General features: G+C 50.0%; 1 protein-coding gene across 13 annotated transcripts in view; it reads left to right on the top strand.

Annotated features, from left to right (window-relative positions):
- ARHGAP26 (Rho GTPase activating protein 26) overlaps window positions 1–24023 on the top strand; it is a 97883-nt gene that overhangs the window by 40103 nt on the left and 33757 nt on the right. For 9 of the 13 annotated variants that reach the window (XR_014935581.1, XR_014935580.1, XR_014935583.1 and 6 more), the window contains 6 exons: window positions 5067–5103; window positions 10948–11013; window positions 11700–11774; window positions 17469–17556; window positions 18691–18749; window positions 19614–19719. Coding sequence is in view for 6 of the 13 variants with exons in the window: in XM_015875478.3 (XP_015730964.2) it covers window positions 5067–5103; window positions 10948–11013; window positions 11700–11774; window positions 17469–17556; window positions 18691–18749; window positions 19614–19719 (431 nt within the window). In the remaining 7 variants the exon portion in view is untranslated. Of the gene's footprint in view, window positions 1–5066; window positions 5104–10947; window positions 11014–11699; window positions 11775–11886; window positions 11943–17274; window positions 17293–17468; window positions 17557–18690; window positions 18750–19613; window positions 19720–24023 lie in introns of those variants that run through there. The other 4 variants (XR_014935585.1, XR_014935584.1, XR_014935586.1 and 1 more) reach the window with 2 other exon arrangements.

Genomic DNA, 24023 nt, shown 5'->3' with positions numbered 1-24023 from the left:
ACAAGGGAGCACAGGTGCCAAGACCCAGCTCTGGGCAATGCAACGCTCTCTGTAGAGGATGCAGTGATGGCACTGAGCAGTATGGGGCTGATGTGCTGCACCTAATCACGTTCAGCTCTATCTTTTGGGACAGCAGCTGGGCTCAGAGCAGTGCTCCCTGACCCAGGGGCTGCAGCTGGCTCCAGGTGGTCCCAGGCTGGCAGCTGGCGAGGCAGGACCCTGTATACCTCTACTTGCTCAATCTGTTTTTCTGGTGTTGGACCAATTGTGTCTGGCTACACTGTGAACCTGGTGGCTGCATCACCAAGTGGTGATACCGCTGCTTAGTTGGCTTGCTACATTCATTTTCAGCTGGGTCAGTCTCCCTGTACAACTGCACAGAAGACAAAACAGAAACACTGTAGTTGCCACATGGAAATTAGTCAGCATTGGCATGCATGGCCAGGAGAGGTGGGTAATATCCAGGAGTCCATGGAAGTATTTCCATCCAACAGCACTTTGAGGGTGTGAGAAGCTAACTCCCGCTGTTTGCAATCAGGAAAAATATACCATCCAATTATACTAAAATTATGCTTGGAGATGTAATTTTATCACTTTCTTTTTCTCTTGAGTCGCTGTGAAATAATGGAGTATTTGGCAACAAAAACAGCAAAAACAAAGTAATGCCTTTGATGCTGAATACGTGCTAAATTATTCACGGAGGCTTTACTGTCTTGAAATCATTTTGAGCTACCCAACATCTTGAAAACCTGTTTGTCATTTGCAGTGTGTTCACTGTGGTTCATGAGAGGCTTTTTTGCATGCTGCTGCAGCTGTGAGTGAATGCAGGAGTTTGCCTTCTCTGGTCTTTTCCTGAGCAGCATTGTTCTGAAGGCCTTTTTTTGTCCAGGGGTTTTCTTAAGCCTTTTCCTCCGTGGCTTCCACTGCTTCTCAGCCATTTTACTCTTTGTGTGGGGCTGGGAAGAAGTGTCTGTGGTTGATCCTGATGCACTTCAATTTCTGTTATGCTCCAGAGAGGACAAGAATGTTAGGATCTGGACTGTGATAAAGGCTTTGTTGAAGTTCATATGAAGACAGTAAGAGAGAAGACTCTTCCAGGCAGCTCTGTCCCTCTGTCTCATGCAGGGTCATGGAGCAGGTGGACAGAGGGCTGTGCAGGAGTCCCAGTGTGCAGCCCCTGCTGTGCTGCGTAGTGCCTGGCCTTGACCCAGGATCTGAGTAAACCTGAGGGGTGGGCTCCGGCTGGTAGGCTGCTTTTGACCCTACTTTCCCCTTTAATTTATTAAGAAGTTCAAGAAATGTGTGCGTTTTGCCTTTCTGTATCTTCACAACCTGCCCTTGGGTGGCTGGCAAGCCAGTTGGACAACCAGTGTGGGAATGTGAGGGTTTCTATTTATAAGTTTTTGGCTTCTTCGTCTTCTGAGCTGAAAGTTGAAAAACTCGTTCATGGTTGTTTTGAGAATTTCTGCCTATGAATCACAAGGAAATTGCATAATGTTGCAGCGCTTCCTTCTATTGCTCATGGCTTTACAAACACTGCTCCTCCGGGGAGGCTGGGGAAGTACCTTTTAGTCTGAATGCAGAGACTGGGTGGAGGAGCAGGTCCAACACCAGCAGAAAGAACTGCACGGAGCAACCTTCCTGCCAGGTGGCTGGAATGGTGGCTTCCTTCTCAAATGGAGGTCCCTCCATCTGTGAGGGCAGAGCAGGGCTGCTGGCACTGCTATTGCTGAAGGCTTTCTGTAAATCACTGCTGCCTCCCGCCTTGGAGGGGCTGTGCAGTTGTTTGCCCTGGTTTTATCCATCTGGGCAAAACCTGGTACTGATACTTGAGCCTGTCAGGTGTGAGGAGCTGTGCTGAGAGTTGTGCAGTCTCCAAGGGTTATGGTTTTGTTGGGGCCATTTTGATTTTTAAGTAAAAACCTTTTCTGTTTGTGGAATGTCGTTGTTTCCTGCAAGGCTGTGTGCAAACATGCAATTGCCATGTGAAAGCACAGTTATTTTTTGGTGGAGCTTGGTAGACTTCATGGCCAAACCAGTGTGAAACCTAAAATGAGGAAATAAACATAAAATTACTCAACACCTCCTTTCCTTAGTTCCCCTTCCAAACCCCAACTTGCTCACTTCTTTTTTCCTTTTCTTTACCCGCAATCCAGCATCACCCAAGCAGCCCACAGGCAGGCAGTTGTTAGCTGTTGGCGCTGTGCTTGCTCGTGTGTGCCATTTACATAGGAGTAGGTTGTAAAAACCGGTGAATTAGATTTGTGTTGATTTCCTTGTGTGCAAGCAGAAGCTGGCAGCGGGCTGCACATGGTGACTGCAGGAGAATTTTAGGCTATGAATAATGGATCTTAGAGGATTTTTGATTAAGAAAATCTACAGTTTAGCCTTTTTTACAATGCAAGGTAGGTGGGGTATGGTGGAATTGTAGGGGATGGTGCAGGTGGAGCACGCACTCCTGTCTGAACAGCTTGTAACTTGGTTTGAGCCAGCAATCAGTGCGGACTTGGGCGTGGTGAATAGCAAGAACCTCCTTAGAATTCAGCACCGTTTGCTGGGAAGCTGACGTGTGAGGCTGGATCTTAAAATGCATTCTTGTGCCATAGGCCCTGTGTAGTATCAGGGCTGTTGTGGAAGCGTGGAGTGTTGATGCCTATGGAACCAAGCAGGGCTGAACAAACACAGTCATGCTGAGGCCCTGAGCTGGTACCTGCCGGCCACCCCCGGGAAATTGTTGTCCCCAAAATTTCTCTCTTCTTTAGGTGAGATAGAAGGGTTTCTTTTACAATGTAATGTTTGTTTTGGAAAAGGAGAGAATATTTATTACAGAACTGGGGCTTGGTTAAAACCTTGATGTTGCAGAATGGTGTTAATGTGTTACCACTAATGTGGACAAAAGGTTTGTCCTGAGTGAGATGGGTGTAGGATGACAGCACCTCCTTGTTGTATGGTTGCGTAGTTGACCTCTGGATGAAATTTCCTTTACAGTGTGTGCATACTTTGCAATTAATGGCACGTGCGTGTTGTGTTTCCTTGTCTGTCCTTTCCCTTTTTGTAAAGAACAGTCTGATGATTAATAACCTCTTTGTGGTTTTGTTTAACCAAACTGGAAGAACAAATATGCAGGCAGACACATTTCCCTCTGTAGCTGTGGTGCTGTGCACCATCACTTGGAGCTGCAGGAGCCGTCCTGGGCAGTGCAGGCAGAGTGTAGGACAGCAGGCACTGAAGCTGTGTGGGATCCCTAGGACAGGAGGTGGCTGGGCTGGGATCAAAGCCCTGGGGACAGCTGGGTGCTGGTGTCCAGTGCCTCTTGGATAGATATGGCAATCTGCTGATGGAGCTGTATGCCTGAACTGCTCTTCTGTTCTATGCAGTGCTCAGCTGTATGCCTGGGCTCCTGTGGGTGAGCCGCAGCAGGGGGCTTGTAGTGTGAGTGGTGACCTGAGGAGGGATCCCACGCCCTACAACCCCCTGGTGGGTCAGACTCCTCTCCATTCATGTCTCTGCTCCATTCAGCAGGTCTCCAGTGGTGCGACTGAGGCTGGAAGGGAATACATCTGAAGGGAGAGCTGACCTCATGGCCACGGCTACAAGGCAGCCCCGCGGGTGGACAGCCCTGCTGTGTGCTTCCTTCCCTCTTTTCACTTATTTTATTTTCTTGATACAAATGCTGTTCCTAGAGGAAATCTCACTTGCTGACTCTGGCTGTTTTTGCTGCTGAATCATCCCCCAGTTTCCAGATGTGGGATGATGGCCTTTCTTCTGCAAACAACAACCCCAGTTTGCCTTGCACTGCATGGACCCATCCCCTGGGGGGCAGCTGGGGAAGGTGCTCCTTGGGAATGCTGCAGGAAGTTTTAGAACCCAGGAGAAACCTGGACTGCAGCACCCATGGGCTGCTTGTGGATCTCCACATCCTTGGGGTTAAAGTCATTAACTGGGAGCCCTGTCAGGCATGTTGTGAGCTGCCCAATGGTGACTTGGGCCCTCACTGCTTCCCTGCTCCCCCAGATGCACTGCTTGTTGCTGCGTCGTGTGTTGCTATCAACAGAGCTGCTGGAAACTTTCCTTCCCCACCTGCTATTTCTGGACGCAGCTTGTGGTTAAATCAGAGCACCAGTCCCTTGGAAGGGGGCTCCCAGCTTTGTTCCCTGTGAGAGGAAGGGTGTGCACACTGATGGCTTTGTTTAGCAGCCTACACAGGCATTTCTTCCTGTTCTAATGGATGCTACCACACTTAGCTCCACCTTGTGATGCTAACAGAGGGCTGTGTGTGTGTTTCTGTTTGGGCTCTGGGCTGCTGAAGGACTTCTGTTGGGTTTTTTTTGTTTAATCATCTTCATCTGTTGAGGTAGAGAAGCACAACCTGTTTGAAGGCCAACCTCCTTATAGCCATGGTTTTCATTATGTTGGGCTTTTAAACAATGCTCAAACTGTGATTAAAACCTTCCGTTGTCATTTTCCCCCATTTTCTTCAGCCCATTAAAGCACTGCTTTTATCTGAATTACCCTGACTGTAATTGTGCTCAGGATGGGAGGGGGGGCAGTGTTCAGATGTGGGATGCCATCACAGTGCTGGCTGAGGGCGGCTCATCCTGCTGCAGTTCAGCTCCTCTGTGAATTCCTGGCGTTTCCTTTCCTCCGTGCCTGACTCATTTACTCACTTGTATGTACACGTGAGTAGGGATGGCTCCCTGAGTCTATGACTCTGCTTCCCTGCTGCTTGCCCAGCCTGCACCCCCCAGGCGCTCCGGTGGTGCCCATAAGATGTGAGGGGAATCATTGGCTTTGCTCTCAGGTTATGTCCTCTATGTGTTTGAGAAGACTTCAGAAGAACAGAATGCCCGCATGTGTTTCAGTTTCAAAGCCCACAGAGTTTCTATTCCCACTTGGCCTGCCCCATTTGTCCACAGTTCCTTTTGGATAACGTTCTGGTTGTTGGTACAGCTCTGTCTGCTGCAGTGTGCTGTCCTGAGCATGGAGCTCAGTGCTGGCCTGGGGCTGCTGAGGCCAGGACACTTCCCAGCCGTATCTTCACAAGACTTTCTTCTTGTGTTTTCCAGGTCTACAACTCGAACAAGGACAATCAAAGCGAAGGCAGTAAGTATTTATATGTATATGTGTATATTTCTTTAAGCAGACCCCCTGAGAAATAAGCAGACTCCTCCATCTGCTGCAGCAGGGGTGCTGGTGGCATCCTGCAGTCAGAAGCAGCTTGCCAGGCAGAACCAGAGCCTGGAGGATGTTTTATCCACGGGAAAGTGGAACACAAATGTAAAGACTGTGGAGCTCTTACCTGGTTGAAATTGTCAGCAGCAGCCCCGTAAGATACAACAAACAAAACAAATCCAACAAAAAGCTGGGCTGGTTTTACTGTACTTCAGGCAATCAGAGTCCTAAGTCAAGACAGCACTTGTTTCTCGAGTAGTTGCACCTGGTCCTGGCTCTCAGGTCCTTTGTTTCAAAACTCTTCATTGAGCCACTTCCCAGTAGGTCTGAATTGCCATAATTGTAACGCTCAGAACTGATCCCTTCCGTCCTTCCTCTGAAGTCACTGGTCATGCAAGAGCCTGATCCACACTGATGGTTAGTAAATCATCTGTTTTTGTGCTGCCTCAATCAGGGCATTTTTTCTCACAGTAATAGGTATAATTTGCAGATAATTTTCCTCACACCCATTTTCAGCCCTTGCATGGAACAGTCGCTTCCTCACTTCTGCTCTTTGTGATGTGGCTTCTCCTTTCCATGTTGGTCTTCCTTGTTGTCTTTTTGGTTTTGTGCAGCCCAGGTGATGCTGGGAGGGTCAATCACTGGGCTTCACACCCACGGGGCAGTGCAGGGAATGCCCTCACTGAATGTGAAGTCTGTGTAGTGCAGTTGACAGTGTTTTCTCAGTTTTACAGAGAATCAAAATATGGTTTCTAGGGACAGAGAACAGGACTTGCTCAATTCTGTCCTAATGTGGCTGCTAATTGTCACTGCTCTGTGTGTTCCCTACACACAACCTCTGGCTGTGCCAGGACAGTATGTGCTGATTTGGCTGGAGGAGCTGTGTTAAATAACCATTTTCTAAACTTTATGGAGGGCTGATGCAAAAGCAGAGAAATGTTTGGGGTGGGGGCAGGGAGGGAGGAGGAGCAGTGAAGCAATCCCTGCTTCTGAAAGAAGTGCTTGTCAGGTCCTGGCCTTCCCATCTTACGTGCTGTCAGCCGGCAGTCCTTGTGGGGCTGAGTAGTTGTACTGCAATCATCCTGCAGAGCAGCACTTTTAGCAATGGGGAGAGCACAAGTCAGATGTCTTTGTGGCTTTCCCAAGGTCATTTGTGTTGTCTAATCCAGGATTGCAGCTGCCAGGCTTGCAGCAGGTGCCATGTAGAGGCTCCTGAATGCTTACCTGGGGTTTCCTTGGGGAAGGACTGCCTGGGGTTCTTCTGCCCATGGTGGGACCCGGGGTGTGCTGTGGGCTTTGAGCATTTTCACCCTTTGTCCTGACTGCAGGCAGCCTCCCTGGGCAGGCTCCCAGTCCCCAGCAGCTCTGGGAAGTTGTGTGCGTACAGTGCTGGTGGTAGTGCAGTCCACGCCACTGTCGTGCTGTGCTCTGAGGCTGTTCAGCATTTGGCAAGGGCTGGGGAGGCTCTGTCAAAGACCAAATGCCAAGTTTGTCCCTGCTTGCCTTCACCAAACAAATACTGGGGTTTAATCAGCCCAGGAGGCTGTGGCAAAGCTGCACATCTTTCAGTATCTTGTCTGTGGTCACAGTCCATCTGAAAAATGAGAACCCCATGTCTGTTCTCTGCAGACCTGACCACAGCGCAGCTTTGCAGTCAGTTGGGACCCTGGGGTTGGGGCTGCTCTTGTGCAGCCTGGTGGCAATGATTTCACACATGCCTACAACCAAACTGCTGCTGCTGCGCTCTGACACCTGGCTGTGCTTTAGCACTCATAAGAACCATGTCTGCAATGAGCTACTGGCCTCACCAGCCCCACTTCAGATTGATTCGGAGGCTGGCTCTGTGCCACAGAGCCCTTGTTACAGGAGCTTCCTATAAGGACATGAAATGGCTGTAATGATTGAATGGAGTCCGGATGTAATTCCTGACCCTGAAAACCTATATAACTCTGCTTCCTGCTCTTACTTATGCTGGTCTGAAAGAGACTGAGACTTGGAGTACTATAGTCAGGTCTGCTTTTTGGCCACTATCTAATTTTACAGAGCTTTTGGATTTTACATCCTGCTGTGTGGCCAGATGGCCATCAGCCTGCAGGGTGATTTATCTTAATCTTCTTTGGGAGCTGGGAGGAAGCAATGCAGAGTGCTGGGGGCTGAGTGGGTATCAGTGTACTGCTAGAGCTGGGTGAATAGAGATGCGCTGCTTCACAAATGAAGGGGACTTGCTCTGCTCTGTGGAAATAATTACAGAATCTTTTGAGTTGGAAAGGATCTTAAAATGTCATCTAGGCCAACTCCTCTGCAATGAACAGGGACATTATAGCTCAATCAGGTGCTCAGAGCCTGGCTCATCCTGACCTTGTATGTCTCCAAGGGACATCCACCATCTCTCTGGACAATCTGTGCCAGTGCATCACTGCCCTTATCGTAAAATATGTTTTCCTTATGTCCAATCTCAGTCTTTTTCAGTTTGAAGTCATTTCCCCTTCTCCTATCCCAGCAGACCCTGTTGAAGTGTCCTCCTCTCCCCCTCACTGCTTTCACCTCCTTTTTTTCACACCCACTTGATTCTCCATCTATTCATGGTGGAAGCATGGCCTTTTGCAGTGGTCCTTGTTCTCCATAGCTTGGCACCTCTGGTGCTTTGAGGCAGCTCACACTAAAAGCTTGTTTTTCTCTGGTCTCCACTTCTTGGTTTCTTTCCCCTCTGTGGCTTTTAATACCATGGTGCTGCTTAAAAAGAGTTCCTAATGATCATCATCATGGTGGCACTTTGTTATAAGAATTGTGCAGTGGGGAATGCAGGAGAGCTCGCTTTGGCCTTGTCTTGCCTTGGCTGATGCGTACACATCTGCAGCCAGTTATGTATGTCTGTGCAGAACTGACTGTCTTTGTGCCCCTTCACTGATGCTCTGAAATACCATATCAGCATGAAGTAGAAGAATTAATGGATTAAACAGAAATAATCTGGTAGGCAAAAATAGGACAGGATGAGACCAGCTCAGTAGCACTGGGAATATGATGTTACACGAAGGTCGGATAAATATTTGTGTGTGCAACATTGGTAGTACAAATGACATGTATCACCTTTGCTGATTTTAGATACTTCTTTGCTAGATTACAGTATGAATACTGCATCTCAGTAGTGCTTTGAAGTGTTGCTCTGGAATGAGGAGCCTGTGATGTGTATCTTGGGCTGGAAGCTGTGTTTTATGTCTGTCCCCTGGGGGGCAAGAGCCTCTGTGGACAGGGGAATAACGGGAGGAAGGGTGGAGGCTTTGCTCCTGCAGCATGTCTGGGTGTGTGGGCAGAGAACAACACTACCAGCCCCTGCTAATAGGAGGCTGCAGATCCGCTCCCTGTTGTGATGGAAAGGCTGGTTTTAAATATATGGGATGGGGATTAGGGATGCCTGTTGTGAGGAGTGCAGACAGGCCGTGCTTTTCCCGGCAGGTCTGAGTTTGCTCTTCACTGCTGCCTTCCCTCTCAGGTTCCCTGACTGCAGCTGATGGCAGCAGGCAGTTCCACAGTGGTTTTAATTGTGCTGAACAGGAGCTGCGGGGTCCTGTCCCCTTCAGCAGTGGTTCTTGTTGAGATCCACTGGCTGAATGCTTAGGTTTGGTTTTGGGCTTACGCTTGCACTGCTGCCAGGGCCTGGTGAGTGAGGATGTGGATTGGACCGTAGCAGAACTGTCCGGGACTGCCAAAGTTGCTGATACCTCATGCTCTGCACCACGCTCAGACAGCATTGCTGTGCAGCCCCTAAAGGCAGGCTGGTCTGCAGCTCCCTCCTTTCTCAACACTCCCAGCCTGCAGACATCATCAGACAGCCTGAGCCCAAAGCTACCAACCATTCTGCTGCTGGAGGGAGTGGAGCCAGCATAAGGGTCAGGGCTGCAGTGGATACAAATCTGACTTTCATCTGTACTCTGGTGCAGTTTGGAATCATTGGGTAAATGAATGAGATAAAGGGAGGCTGCTTTGTGAGAGGAAAATCAAGCTTTTATGATGCTCATTAAAAGTTAAATTTAAAGATGAATAAAGGCACTTTGGATATTTAATCAGATATTATTTCTGGATATAACTACTGCAAATAAATCCCCGACCTTTCCTGATCCAGAGCTCAACAACGAATTGAAGAGCTTATTCATCTACTTGGGAGGATTATGCTCAGTCGTTTCCATCCGGAAAGACTGCTCCTGTTTCCCCCCTCTGCTATGGCCGAGCAGTGCAGTGAGGTGTGGGCACAGCCCTTGCTGGGCCCTGTGGTGGGGCATGCAGGGAAGGAGGCTGGTACTTGTGCTCAACCTCAAGCATTCCCAGGGCAGAGGGAAACAGCTGCACTGTGGGAATGGTTGGCACTTGGAGTGTGCGAGCCTGGAACAGTGAGCTGTGTTGGCTGGACAGCACAGTACAGGGATACCAAAAGATCAGGACTAAGTTAGCGCTAGGAAGCCCTGCTGAGCTGAGCCTGTCTGTACAAAAGGATTTCCACACTATGGTTTCGTGCTCCCCAGGCACCACAGTGCTGTGTTTTGTGGAGATCAGGGGTGCTGCAGGCTGCATCCCTCTGATCAGTGCTGTGCTGCCTTTGTTGTGTCTGTGCCTGCAGGGTGGCTGGGAGCTGTGCTGAGAACCCCCTGGGGCTGAGCAGAGTGCCCTGGAGCTTTGGGATGTTTGTACATCCTGCAGCACAGGCATCCTCCAGCCTATGTGCTTACATTGGCTCAGCGCTCCACTATGCTTGCCCAGAAAAATATAATAGACCTGTTTTACTGTTTCAGGTTTTTGTGCCATTCATCATGCAAGTAACAATACCAGCAGGGAACTCGAAAGGAGTGATTAGCAGGGGCTGGCCCCATGCAAGGCATAGGCAGCCAGTGGACTGGCAGCTTGTCATGAACCAACTGCAAATCTGTGTTTAAATAAATGATGTGAGCAGGGAGAAGGAAAGGAATAAAATTGCATGTGCCTTGCTGTGAGGGCAATGCCAGCCCTGGGCTCTCCTCTGCTCCTGCTGGCCTGTAGACAGGGCATGGTGTTGTCTCTTCTAACATGGCAGTCCCTCATGCCTGTGCAGAAGCCAGTGGTGTCCTCTGCTTTTAAGATAATGCTGTGGCTTTCCTCACTCTCAGGATGAGTGGTCAAGCAGCATTGAGCAGTCCTTGCATAAGGTGGCCCTGGGAGCACTGTGCAGCTCCTGGCTGGAGGATGTGGTGGGGATGCTGAATGTCTTTGTCTGGGTTGCTCCCAGGTGTCTGTGCAGCCCCACCTCTGCAGCTGTGTCAGGGGCTTGGTTGGCTGGGTGGTCATGGAAGGGATTTATAGGAATTACTGGCACTCAGATCAAGCATGCTGCTCTGTGTAGTTTCAAGGATTTATCATGTCAAAAATTCACAATTCCCCTTTTTTATTTGCAAGTAACCTAGTGTCAGCTTTGCAGACAAAGGCCTCATTGGGATATCTCACCTAGATTCACGTTTTGACCAGCTGTAGCCATAAATCTCCAGCACAGCCATAGCTGCTGGGGGCAGAGGATCAGAGCAGTGCAGTGATGAGTGAGGGTTGTGTGCTCACCACGCTACAACTGGTACAATGCTGTGCTCATGTCTCTCCTCTGTGAGCACCTCATTTATCTTCTTTTCCTTCCTCCCCATCTGAGCAGGGATACAGCATTGCTGTGAATGCCGGTGATGGCTGCGGGATGAGTGGCGCGCGGTGGGAAGCCGTCCCTCTGTGGGGTATTTATCACTTCTCTCTTCTCTTCCCTTTCAGCTGCCCAGTTGGATAATATTGGCTTCAGCATTATCAAGAAATGCATACATGCTGTCGAAACAAGAGGTAGAGCACTTCACCAGATGGTCTGGTTTGGGGGAAGGTGCTGCATCTGTTCATAGTGCAGCGATTGCTTACCTGCTCTTTTCATGAACAGAAATGATTCGTTAACCCTCTGAGTCCCACATCAGATAACTGCTGTGTTGTGTACACACACACACACCTGAGATGTGCCCTGCTGTGTGGCCTGGGTTGGCAGCGAGATCAGGGATGGGACTGAGTCAGGAGGTGCAACATGGAGCTGCAGGCTGCATTAGAGTGTGCCCCCATGCAGTAATAACGCACAGCATTTCCTCCTATGGCTGACAAACAGATGTGCATTTCAGTCTTTCTCTGTGAAGAACATGAAAGGCTCAGACCTAAGCCAGAAGAACTCAGCACAGAGAATCTTTTCTTAAATTGCCTTCCTGGTATACGTTGAGTGCAGATCCTGCATGGTGCAGCCGTACACCCTCACTGCTGGCCCTGTGCAGCACGGTGGCCTTGGATCTTTGATTCTTGAGCTAATTAAAGTCATTACTTTTCATCAATACATGAAAGTCCTGAAATCAAAACCAGTTTTTACCCTCCTCCGTAACTTTGTATGTAGTGAGTGGGAGTATTTAATTATTGCGGCTGGAGGACCCAAAGAAATGAAATAAATGTTAGCAGCTCTTTTGACATCCTCCTAATAAAATCTTTATTTTTTCCAGGGATCAATGAACAAGGACTCTACAGAATTGTTGGAGTAAACTCTAGAGTTCAAAAACTGTTGAGTATATTAATGGGTAAGTAGCTCATGTTTTGTTAAGGGTGAGTAGGCTGTGCTGCTTCAAAGTCTTGTAAACCAAGAATGGAGGCTCCTGTCTGGGTGCCTAATGGTGGTGACTGTGCCCTTAGGACCACATGCTGTTAGAGGCCCGGAGGTCCCAGGGCACCACTGGCAGGTTATGGAGGTAGGACTCGTGGAGAGCATTGCTCTAACAGGTTTTCTGTTGTGGTCACTGATTCCTACTCACGTGTGCTACAGATTTTGGCAGCCTTTCCAAATGCAAACTAAAATCTTAAAAGAAAGAGCTGAAAGCTTTGGTTTTTAATCTCGTGGCTCCTGCGGTGTTCCCAGAATACTTTTTAATTATTTTCTCATATGCTGCATGCTGCCTGTGGCTCTGACTTTCTCCTTGGACCTTCCTGTGCCCGTTTTAACATAGCCTTGCTTACAGCTTTCAAGTATGTGTTTCCTCATGCCTGAGGCATTGGGTCCCACAGTTCTGGGTGCTCAGGAGCAGAGGAGCTGTCAGGTCATGCTATGGGAGAGCCTGGTGCTGACAATGTGGCCCCAGTGTGCAGCCACAGAGCTGCTGCCCAGGAGCCCTCAGAAACCTCTCCTCACCCCGAGCTGATGCGATGACAGGTGAGAAGTGGCAGGCTCTGCCCCCAGTGCCTTTTTGTGGTGGCCTGATGTAACTACAGGCTTCTGCTGGGCACCATAATGTGTAGGGTCAGGCAGGTCTCTTGGCTGCAGTGAGCTGCTGGGTGGCCCTGGTGGGTGGCTCTGGGGCTGTGCTGGCTGTTCTGCGGTGGTTCCTGGGTGGAGTGCTTGGTTTCCATCACTCCGTGACCAGCTGAGCCATTGGTTGGGTTACGTCTCTGAGTCTGCATTGTAGAATTTGTAGCCTGACTCACAGCTCAACTTCTGCGTTGACCACAGCCCAGTGGTTATACTTGCCTTTAAAGGAAGTGTGAGTCATTCCCCTCTCCTTGTCTCTGGTCTTTTCTCCTGTCTAGGAGAGTCACCTGTGCCCGTGTCTGCAGCTGATGCTGATGCTGGTGCTGTGGCTATAACTCTGACTGAGCAGCTCCTGAGAACCAGCTGGGGGCATTTGCACCCCCAACTGCAGCCCTGGGGTGCTGTGTCCATTTAGGTGTGCATGAAACACAGTTAAGAACCGTTTGGTGCAAATCCTGCTTGAGCTGGAGCAACAGCTGCACCCCTCCAGTCCTGTCTGATGGTTCTCAGGCTTGGCAAAACCATGTATGAGTTAGGCACAGTAATGCAGAAATCAACACCTAATTCTTTGTCATTTCCAGGCTTTAGGAATGTGTTTGTTACTTATTTGGACAAATGAGGGAGGTCTGTGATCGTCTTCCTCTTTTTATTTGCTTACTGTCTTTCCCTTACAGTGTAGTTTCTGTAGTTTCTTTCCTTTACAAGACCTCAGTGATACTTTCTCTATGCATTTCTCCTTTCAGAAAGTCTTAGTCCATTGCATTCCACTCTGAATGTCTTTCCTCCTTTCGTCCCATTCCTCCTCCTTTTCCTACCACTGAAGTGCTCTCTGAGCAAAGCTCTGGTGGCTGACGCTGATGTCAGCTCTAACATCCTCAAGACTGGTAATCCAGAGAGACTGTTAGGAACCAGAAGGGTAAGGCTCTAAATCACAGCCCCCGGCTCTCTCCTGACGCAAGGGGACACGTCTGCATCAGTTATGCTCTGGCATTTGGAAAGTTCGCTGCAGTCACAAGCTAGTGGCTGCCTGTTTTTCTTTTATTAGTAGAAGTTTGGCATGGGCTCTGGAGCATGTGAGTATGTCCTGCTGGCCACGCAGATAAGCCAGCTCTGTCTCATGGTGCACACATTTGGCACCATTGCGTTAGAGCATCAGTTAAAGAGCATTGCTGCTCACTGATAAAAATAGGCCAGGGCCTGGGTGCACTGTAGCGTGGCGGCTCTGCCGTGCTGGGTCCTCTGCCTGTGGCTTCCATAGCAGCGTGTCTCACCTTGAGAGCTGCAAGGTGACTGAACCTGCTCTACTGACCTAGGCCAAGCTCCATCCCATCGGCCTCACAGTTGCATCAGTTCTGATTAGAAGCTGTGAGGCTGTGACAGATGGCAAAACTTACTTGTTTTAAGAGCTCTTTAGAGCTGGGAGGGATTCAAAGTTTTGGACATCAGCCAGCATCCATTATCTTCTCAGTGACTGAAGCCACTCAGCTGTTGACCTCATGTCTCATAACGTGGTGATATACAGTCAGTGTTTTCTCTTTGTCGTGGCGTGTCTTCGTTAGCTGTTGGCACTGGGAGCCAAGGAGAGGTGTGTGTGTGCTTGGGCACTGCCTGCTGGGTGTTGCCAGCATCCCCCCCATTGGGGCCCCCCAACACCAGGACTCTGCAGACCCAACTCTCCCCACCTTTCTCTCAGTCACCAGCAGCTAAACCATCCTTGTGTGGAGCTGCTGTTTGGACTGTCTGAAAGGAAAGCGTTGAACTGAAACGTGTTGGTTGTTAAAGCCTCTTTTGTTCTGTGCCATCCCTCTTGTTTAGTGTCCTGAAGGGCAGCATCATTGCGCAGCACAAAAGTTTGTATTTGCACCCAGCCCTCATGAAAAGCAAGGCCAGATTTTGCTTGCAACTCCAGGTTCCCCTTATTTTTAGAAATGAATGTGGGCAGCGTCAGTGATTCACACTCAGTTTAAATGGCAAAAAGATTGAATTTCAGGCTGATGTAAGCGACACTGCCAGGAGGGCCCTGGCTGCTTTGCAGAGGCTGGTGCTGTGCTGTGCTGCAGAGCTCTGGGGTGGCACAGCCGGGTTTGGGCAGAGCTCTGGGCCTTGCAGGAGCTCAGGGTGGAGCGGGCGGTGTGTGTGCCCCTGGGACCTGTGGGGGCAGCTCAGCTGTGGGAGCGTCAGCTGCCTTTCTTCAGCCTTCCCCATAGTGCCAAAATGAGGACAAAACCCAGCCAATAGAGCTTGGTCAGTTGGAGCACCGACGGAAGGGCTTTCTGCTGAGGGCGCTGCTGCCAGCAGGCAGGTCTGCTGTAGCTGCTCTGAGCTGAGCATGGGTTCACCAGCGTGGGCTAAGCTTGTCACTGCTGCCCCATGTGCAGCATGAGGTGGTGGGTGCAGCATCCTCCAGGTCATAGCTGTGGGCACCTGATGTCTTACGGCTGTTCTGGAAGTCTCTCCTGCCACCCAAGGGTGGGTGAGAATTATGGCTGGGTGATGAGCTTGTGCTCCAGGCAGTTCCTGTCATCATGCAGAAATTGGTGTGGAATTGAAACCATCTGTCTTATGGCAGCAGTTCTCTCCGTCCCCAGGAAATAGATGGAGAAATGCTGTGAGGATGGGCTGTGGGCAGGGGCAGTGCTGGGGTGGCTGTGTTGGGCTGGGGCTGTCTGCCCAGTGTGGGCTCCTGCTGCCAGCCCACATCCTGTTCCCAGCACCTGTATGGTCACCTGGAGTGCAAAGGCACCATAGGAAAATGGAAGACAGGAATGGACAACATCCTATTTTCTTTCTTAGATCTGTCTGGAGATGTGCCATTTCCTTTTCTTTCTTCATGTACCCACACATGAGGCTTTAAGTGATGAATTCCTTTGCTCTGCAGCCCACAGGGAGCAGGACAAACATCCTGTGTGGCATTTGTAACAGTGCAGAATGAGCTCCCACCAGACAGCAGTGGGAATTGATGCTACAGTGTCATGGTGTGAGCAAAATGCTTCCTTCTGTGTCTACTTTGAGACATCAGAGCGGTCATGACAGCAGTGGGGAACTTCAGCGTTAAAGCTGCTCTGGGCACTTTCATGGGCACTATTTCACATTTACTCCAGTTTATATGGAAGTTTGTCCTTGTGAGCCAGGAGTTCTGCGTGCTGCCAGCTGCATCCATCATTCACCTGGCAGACAGATGCTGCCTCTTTAACATATTGCTGTAGCTGTGTGCAGGCTGGTAAATGTGAAGGTCAGGGAGAGCTGCTTATCAGCACAGAGTCTTTGCACACGAGCAGCCATACAACATTACCTGCTGCTCCATAAACCAGATTGAACAACTCCTGGTTGACCTGTTGAAAAGGTATCTGGTCAGGAGCTGCTGGCTCAGCTCCAGCAAAAGCCTTTGCATTAAAAAGATGTTTTTAGGTTTGTTTTTAGGTTTTTGCTTGCCTCTTCGCCTTTTTCTTGTGGTGGGTTTATCTTTAATCTGTCAGAATTGCCATGGCTTTGCTGGGGTCAGAGCATATTTGTGTCCTGCTGCTGCCTCCTGCCCAGCAGTGCCCAGTGCATCCCTCACTGCCGCCGTGTGGGGTTGTTCTCTTTGCTCTCAGTACCCTGAGCCTTTAAGTGCTGGTGTGAGATGCCCATGGCCAGGCTGGTTCATGCTGGTGTGCTGGTGGTTTCTGACCTGTCTGTTTCTAATAGTCAGCAAAGAGTTGGGAATGGTGTCACCCACTTTGTCATGATCTGTGGTTGCTGAATGTGGCTGATGCAGGTCCTGGTGTGCGCCTGGTGCTGCACATGGCCGGAGCACTGTGGCAGGGAGCGGGCACTGCTTCCCTAAGGGCTCTTTCATTGTCAGAGTCCTAAAGCATTCTCACAGAAATCAGTAAAAATAGAGCCTTATTGATCTCATGTTGGAACTACGTGCAAACAACTCTGGCTTCCTGCTCGGCTTGGTGGTTTGCAGAACACCCGGAGGAGCAGGGAAGTGCGGGTTCCTGCCAGTGGTTTCCGTACTGGTTGGTCCAGGTTGGCCTCGCACTCACACCTTTACAAAGAAATTCCTTTAAAGGAATTTTCAAAAGGAAAGATAGGAGGGGAAAAATGCAGAGAGGAAGGAAAGGCCCCGGAAGAGATGCAGGAAAGTATGCCATGGTATTTGACCTCAGCAATAGAGCAGCTCTGCAGGCTCCATGTGGACAGAGGGCGGCCCTGCACACCCTGCTGCTGGGCAGTGCTGGTGCATGCTTCTCTGCAGGGGTGGGCAGCTCGTCCTGTCATCCCATGGCTGTCCCCATAGCACTGTGGGGCTCATATTGCTGCCCAGCCCATGGTGCTCTGCTGAGAACAGCAGTGGTGTGGAGCTGTGTCCAGAGAGCACAAGGGGTCCGCAGTGCTCTGCAGGGATGGGTGCTTCAAGTGAAGGTGCAGGAGCAGATGGCTGGTGAGATGATGGTGAAACCTTCACCTGGGGGTGGGAAGGAGCGCCTGGCCAAGGTCTGTGGGCTGCCCTGCACCCTCAGTTGCCCCGGGGCCATTGCCATGCTGCCTGCTCTGCTCAGCTCAGGCAGCAGTGCTTGCTGCCCTGTTGGGGCTGTGGTTTTTCTGCTGAGTCCTGCAGGGATCTGTGGTTGTCTTCTTCTGAGTCATGTTTGCGCACTGCCATCACTGCTGTCATTGGCCACCGTGGTCCCCTGCACCCTGTTTAGTGCCATGCTTTGAAGCCAGCTGCCAGGCTCGTTACTCATGACTGATGTTTTTCTTTTCTGCTCTGTTTTTTTGTCCCATGCAAGTGAGTGTGTCCCATCTCTGGTGATGAAGTCTGCTTTCCTGAGAAGTGCCTGCTGGAGAACAGCTTGTGGTCTCTGGGGTTTGGAAGAGCTATGAAAATGGGACGTGCTGAGTGCCCCCGCAGCTGGCTGTGCTCTGCTGGTGCTGAGTGGTACGAGTTGGATTGTCTTCACTTGTTTTCTTTTTTTCCCCTTAGATCCAAAAACTGCCACTGAAACAGAAACTGAGATCTGTGCAGAATGGGAGATAAAGACCATCACTAGTGCCCTGAAAACATACCTGAGGTAAGGGAGGTGAGCCTGGTCTGTCACGCAGCTCCACGACCAGTTCCATGATGACCAGAGGCATTACTGCCTATTATTGTGGGTATTTAACAAAAGCATTTATAAACAAAGAAACTGCCCTTAGAGAATCCATTATTTTTCTTGAACCTCTGGCATTCTTGAGCAGGACAGGGGAATATTCTCAGCTCTCTGACAGATGCATTTATCATATGAATGTAAGGACAGGGCTCCTTCTTGCATGCCCTGCCCTGGTGTAGGCTTTTCTCTGCAGGCTTCTGCCTGAGGAGTGTTTGGAGAAGGTGAGCGCAGTGCTCCTGTAAGGGCTGTGGCAGTTGTTACAGTCCCTTCTCAGAACTGGGTGCTGAGCTTTATGTAAGTAATAATTTCTGTATGAAAGCTGATGCCATTATCATGCACGTTAGCTTCCAGAAATGTGAGTTTCTTGGCTGCAGTCAGTATGTCATTCTTGACAACATGCTTCTACCTGTTGTGACGGCAGGTCTGTGCTTTGTGTTGTCCTTCTGTGGGTTGGGTTGGGTTTTTTTTTTATTTTTGAGACATGGCAAGCAAGAGGGAAGCTAAATCCAATTAGAGCGATGAGTATAATTAGGTTGGTGGATGTCAGCCTAGAAAATCACAAGACACTGCATAATTTTGTATGATTGGCAACCTTTGTTCCAGAGCTTGAACTGTGTGCAAGGCAACAGGGAATGCCAGCAGCACCAAGATGTCCCACTGAAGGGATGTGGAAGTAGGAGGGAGAATGGGAGCGTAATGGGAACAGTGACTGTTAAAGTTTTATGACTGGGCTTGTTTCTCTTTTTAATTTATTTTTAAACTTACTCAGAAATCACAGACTCACTGATGTGCAGTTTTGTTTTACTCTGGTGCTGAAGGAATGCCAAAGTTAAAAATGAATTTAGTATGGTACGAAAAAAGGGAGGAAAAGTAAACTGAAGGTACTTCAATAGATCTCACACCTTCTGATGAGAGGAATCAATTAGAGTTGTTACTGCTTCGTTCTGTTCTCAAAAAACGGAGCTGAATTTATGGTGATGGCAAAGCTTTACTTCTGCAGTTTTGTGGATGGTGTTTCTCACTGTGTGCTGTGTATGATACCTTTTTATCTTCCAGAATGCTTCCGGGGCCGCTCATGATGTACCAATTTCAAAGGAGCTTCATCAAAGCAGCAAGTGAGTTTGTTGATGTTTACGGCATGGGGCCAGGAAAGGAATAGGACTTGCAAGCAGCTGAGCATAACCTCTACCCTGCTGCTCTCCCACTGATCCCTTGTTCTGCAATCCTGGAGAGCAGAATAAGAATTGAGATACAAGGGGCATGGTGTCGTACGGGACTTTCTGGATAAACAGAAAACACGTGGTGAGGGTTTGAGGAGGGCTGTCTGATGGCAGCAGCTGGTGGTGCAGGTATTTCTTCTGACCATCAACCTCTAAAATGAGCGAGGCTGTTGTTCAAACAACACCTACACTGTTCTGATTTTATCAGTTGCGGTTCCAGCATCTGAGCTCCTTTCCTTTGTCTGCCCTGGGAGCATGCTTTATAGGGAGCAGGCGGCTGTCAGAGCTGCAGGATGGTGGGTGAGGAGGGCTCACATTGGTGGTCACATCAGTAGTGGCCTCCTGAAAGGGTGGAGGCAGGGGCTGCTCAGATGGCTCCTGCTCAGGCTTTGGGGCACATCCACAGCCCTGACACCTCAGGCTGCCACCTTTCCAGGCATGGTGCTGAGCACACACTACTTGGAAGTGGGCTGGACAGCCTGTTTTCTGGTCACAACTGACTTTTCATATGGCTGGCATCTGTTCTCAGCCCATTGTTTGAACCCATTGGTTTCTTACTTTTTCAAACAACTGACTGGACCTGGTAAAGAGGAAAACTGCTGTGGAGGATACCTGCAGTGTGCCTGGTGTAGGTTGGAGGTAGGGAGTGGGAGCCTCAGGTCCCTGTGATGTCTGTCTGGGTTACTGTTTGGGCCTGCATGCCCTTTTCTATAATAAACCCCTGATGCAGAGATGAATCATCTTTTATTTTCAATGCAGAACTGGAGAATCAGGAATCCAGGGTGTCAGAGATCCACAGCCTCGTTCATCGTCTCCCAGAGAAAAACAGACAAATGCTGCACTTGCTCATGAACCACTTGGCAAAGTACGTATATGACTGATATGTTTTTCTCTCCATTTTCCATTTCCTCTGAAAGTGAACAGTGATAAAAAAAAAGTTTCCTTGTGTGTGTGGTGTTGAGTCATATCTGGTTGACAACCAAGTGGAAACCTGCATGTGAGTGAGATGGGAGAGCGGGAGGTGGGCAGCCCAGTGCCATCCTGCAGTGGTGTGGCAGTGTGCGGTGCTGGCTGCAGGCAGAGCCAGGTTAAGATCTTTGGTGGGGCTCAGACCAAGCCTGGATTTAAAGGACTGACAGATATTTCTTTGTGACAGTAGGAGACTATTCTGGGGTGTATTTTCTGCCTTAAAGCAACTCAATTCAATACCACTAGGTCACCTTGAAACTTCTCAAGTGCAAAGGAACTGGATAATTTTTTTGCCTTCAGTGATAGAGCTGACCTGTAATTTCCCATCTTCCTGCTCCTGCTGGTTGCCATGGAAACCTTTGATTAGTGCTTAGGAAGTGAAAGCATCGCAAGGTGTTTGTGCCAGCCCAAATGCTGCTGGGTTGCTGGTTGAGCAGAGGGACTGGGTATGACCCACAGGCCCGAGGCTGTTACTCAGCAGAGCCTTTAGGAAGAAGATCTGGGAAAACCCAAAGTTACCTATTTCAGAGAAAAAATAATAAACAGTACTTGAAATGTGCTTAAAAACGACTCCAGATGCTTTCTGATGACATGTGTTTGTATCTGTTCCATGGACTCTCCCCAGCAAGGCTGTTAAAAACCAAAGGGCTGGTTTAGATCTCGGTTTCAAAACCTTCTGCATTTACAGGCTGCAGCCAAGGGAAAGGCAGTTCCAGGTACTCCCATCGGCCAAATATGTGCAGGGAGTCGCATAGCTGCTTAAGTGTTTTTCATTTAAAGGAAAACCTGGTGGTATTTGAGTGTGAGATGCAGAGCCGGGGAGGCAGGTAATACAATGGGCTTCAAGCTGTTTTAGTGGGGAAGGAACTAAAACAAAACACAAACAATGAGTGGTAGTGGTGCTTGCTATATTAGGAAGAGAAACTGCTCATAGTGTTCAATGGGAAAAAAATGATCTTGGAAAAAGGCAGGAAGCTGTGGGGTTCAGAGCCTGTTCTGTTCCAGCAGCGCTGGGGCTGACTGCCCTCACTGAGCTTGGGGTGCTCCTGCTGTGTATGTGATGGAGGAAGGGCCATGTGTGGGATGTCTTGCGGGCCAGACCCTGCAGCCAGGTGCTGCTCCAGGGGTACAGGGCCGAGGGGAGGGCTGGTGCCAGCCCCAGTCCTGCCCCCTGCTCTTTCTGCCCCAGGGCATTCCGCTGGGTTTGGGGTCCCTGTAGGTGAGCTGGCTGAGCACACAGCCAGGCCGAGTGGCTTGCAGGCGGTCTGAGGCGTGGGTGAAGCTTTGCATCTGCAGCAGATGGTTGCAGGGAGGCAGAGAGCAGAAGGATGGGTGTCCTGCAACCCATGGGGGTTTGGGTGCTCTGGGTGGGCCTGGAGCTGGGGGCAGCCAGCAGTGCTGTCAGAGTAGACCAGGCAGGGCCCTGCTGCCCCGACTGCAGCTCTCAGAGGGGATTGCCTCATCTCCTTCCTTTTTTTTTTTTTTTTGTAAGTAACATATGAATAATCAAGATTTGCATTTTTATCAGATGAGCTAACAAATATTTCTCACAGTATTACTGTGGAGATCTCTTACACTAAAAAGAGAACTCAGTGCTGGTCACACAGAGGAGCAGTGGTCTGCCCTGCGTTGTGTCACATCTCCTCTGTGTTTTGTTTATGTGTTTTGCTGTTGCTTACTGAAAAGGGAAACCGGGCTGCTTGTTTGGCACTGCTCATAGTGGTAACAGAGCCCTGCTCACACAGCCCAGGCAAATGGCAATTATTATACAAGTGAAATCTGAGCCAGGATAAGTGCTGGGGAGGTGGCGGAGTTGGGCCCTTCTCACCTTTACACCTCTTTGTGCTGCCTCTGGGCAGTGTCCGGGCTGCATCCCCTGGAATGCTATGAGCTGGGGCTGCCAGTGCTCCTTTGTCAGTGCCCTGTGCTGTGAATGTCCTCCTCTGCTCTGCAGACAGCACTTCCAGGGAAACTTGCCATTGTTTTGTTAATCTTTGACCCATGAATAGGTGAAACCTTTGATTTTCCATCTTGGGACATGCTTACACTGCTGGGATCTCAATGATAAACCCAGCTGTGGGTTATTGTTCCTGAAAGATAGGGACCAGTTTGTTGTGGTATTTTCTCAGGAGGATCTGTGCTGAAAAACCCAACCTTGTGCCCAGGAGACTTCTAAGGATGCCCCAGAACATCTGTGCTTCACTTCCAAATGCTGTTTTACCGACAGCATACACCAGCTCTGGTGAAGCCTGTTGTTCCCTGGGCATATCAGCTGAGTTAGCACAGCACAGGGTGCTGTGAGCTCAGGGGCAGCTGGTTGAGGAAGTCCCTGGCTGTGTTAGCAGAGTTCTGCTCTCCTTTAATGTGCTTTGTAGGTGCAAAGCAGGAGGTTTTAGAACATTTTGTTTTGCCTTTTTTTGACACCTGGGCTGGTGCTTGCTGCAGTGGGCAGGGCTGGGTGCTGGTGCCTGCTGTATTGCATGGCTGCTGGTGCCCGGCCTGTGGGGCAGAGCTGACTCTGCCCAGGGCATGCACAGCTCTCCTTGCAAAAGGTCAGAGCAATTATTAGGGTTGCAGCAGAAATGTGTGTACGTGTGTTTAGTGAAATTAATTATCTTTAATCATTGACAGCTGTGGCCCGGCCGGCAGTGACTCGCTCCCCGTGTTTTTGCTGTGGTGGTGTTTTCTAATTTACGTGTTTCACCGCCGTGGCACTGATTGCCATCTCCCGCCCAGAGCGTTTCCCACGTATCAGCGCTGATGGTTCCCGTGGTAGATCCAGCAGTAACAGCAGGACGGGGCTCTGCCCAACCGAGTGCTGCTGGCACAAAGGAGGGGGAGGAAAAATCTGCTCCCAGCAGCGCAGCCTGGTGCGTGGCATGGCTGCTCAGAGCTGAGCTGGCCACGATGGCCTCTCCGTGGTGCTCAGTGCCCGGCAGCTCTGGGACACACAGTGCAGCGCTGGGCGGCCGCTTCCTGCTCTTTTCCTCCGGTTGTTTTCCCCGTCTTCCCCCAAAGGTGCTGCAGCGATGCGGCTGACGCCTCTTGGCACGACAGGTCTGATTTCATCCCCGTGGCAGCTGTTTATGTTGCTGTCTGGTAACTATTCATTTGCTTGATTTATGTATTACTTCCAGTAAGTCATTCTTGTCCAGGACATTCTGGAAATTTCCACTAGCCTCTGAGGCCTTTAAGATACGCTTCTCTTGTATGTTCTTGGCCTGATTTGGCTGCCAAAAGAAAACAGCAAGCGAGATCTCTTGACCTTGCATGGAAAGTGTAAGCAGAGTTAAGCAGTGTTCCTCCCTCGCCGCTCTCCCTCTTCCTCATGTTGGAAATGGCGCCCGCGCTCCGCCAGCACTCGGCTTCTGCATGGGGAGCTCTGTGCATGTGGAGCATTGCGGTGATCCATGGGATCTGGGTGCTCGCTGGGGTGGCAGAGGGCAGCGTTTGGTGGAGAGAAGGTGGAAGGTCTGTGTCTGGCCTGTGCAATAGGGATGGACCTTGCACGCCTTCTTGCTACCACCCTGTTTCTGTTTTCCTGCCATTTTGGTGCTTGGGTGAGCTGCGTGTGGGTGCATGCACTACCTGTGTGTACCCTGCAATGGAATCACAGCTTGGAAAAGAGCTCTCAGATCGCCAGACCCAAACCCAACCCACCGTGCCCACTGACCATGTCCCCAAGTGCCACATCTCCATGGTTCGTGGACGCCCAGAGGGGAGGTGACTCTACCACTCCCTGGGCAGTTGTGCCAGTGCTGTTGGTGTGAAACAGCGCACAGAGGAGGGAAGGAAGGAAGAAAATTTAGACTGATCACGATTATTAAAAAAAAAAAAAAAAAAAGTAGCAGCAAAAAAAAAAAAAATTGGCAAGAGTGGCTGGAGCTGATGGAATAGTGCTGGAGCCAAAGCAGCGGGCACAGGCTGAAATGAGGGAAGTTCTGTGTGAATGTCAGAAAAAAGCCTTTTCATTTGGGGGGGAAGGGCAGTCGTTGGGTGCCAGGGGGGCTGCAGAGCCTCTGTGCTGGGGGATGTGGGGCCCAGCGGGGCTCAGGTGTCCCTGCTGGGTTGGGCTGGGGCTGGAGCCGGCGGGGTCCTGTGTGCGGAGCTGTGCTCCTCTGCTTCCTTTGTGCTCTGGGGTAACGGGTTGTGTTCCTCTTCCCTGGCTTTGAAAACACAACTTTAAGCAACTATTTCAAA

Source organism: Coturnix japonica, chromosome 18 (assembly GCF_054131305.1).
Source record: "Coturnix japonica strain WE chromosome 18, WE-NBRP24, whole genome shotgun sequence".
Lineage (NCBI taxonomy): Eukaryota > Metazoa > Chordata > Aves > Galliformes > Phasianidae > Coturnix > Coturnix japonica.
The sequence above is the reverse complement of the archived record's forward strand: the minus strand, read 5'-3'. Positions and strand labels throughout refer to the sequence as shown.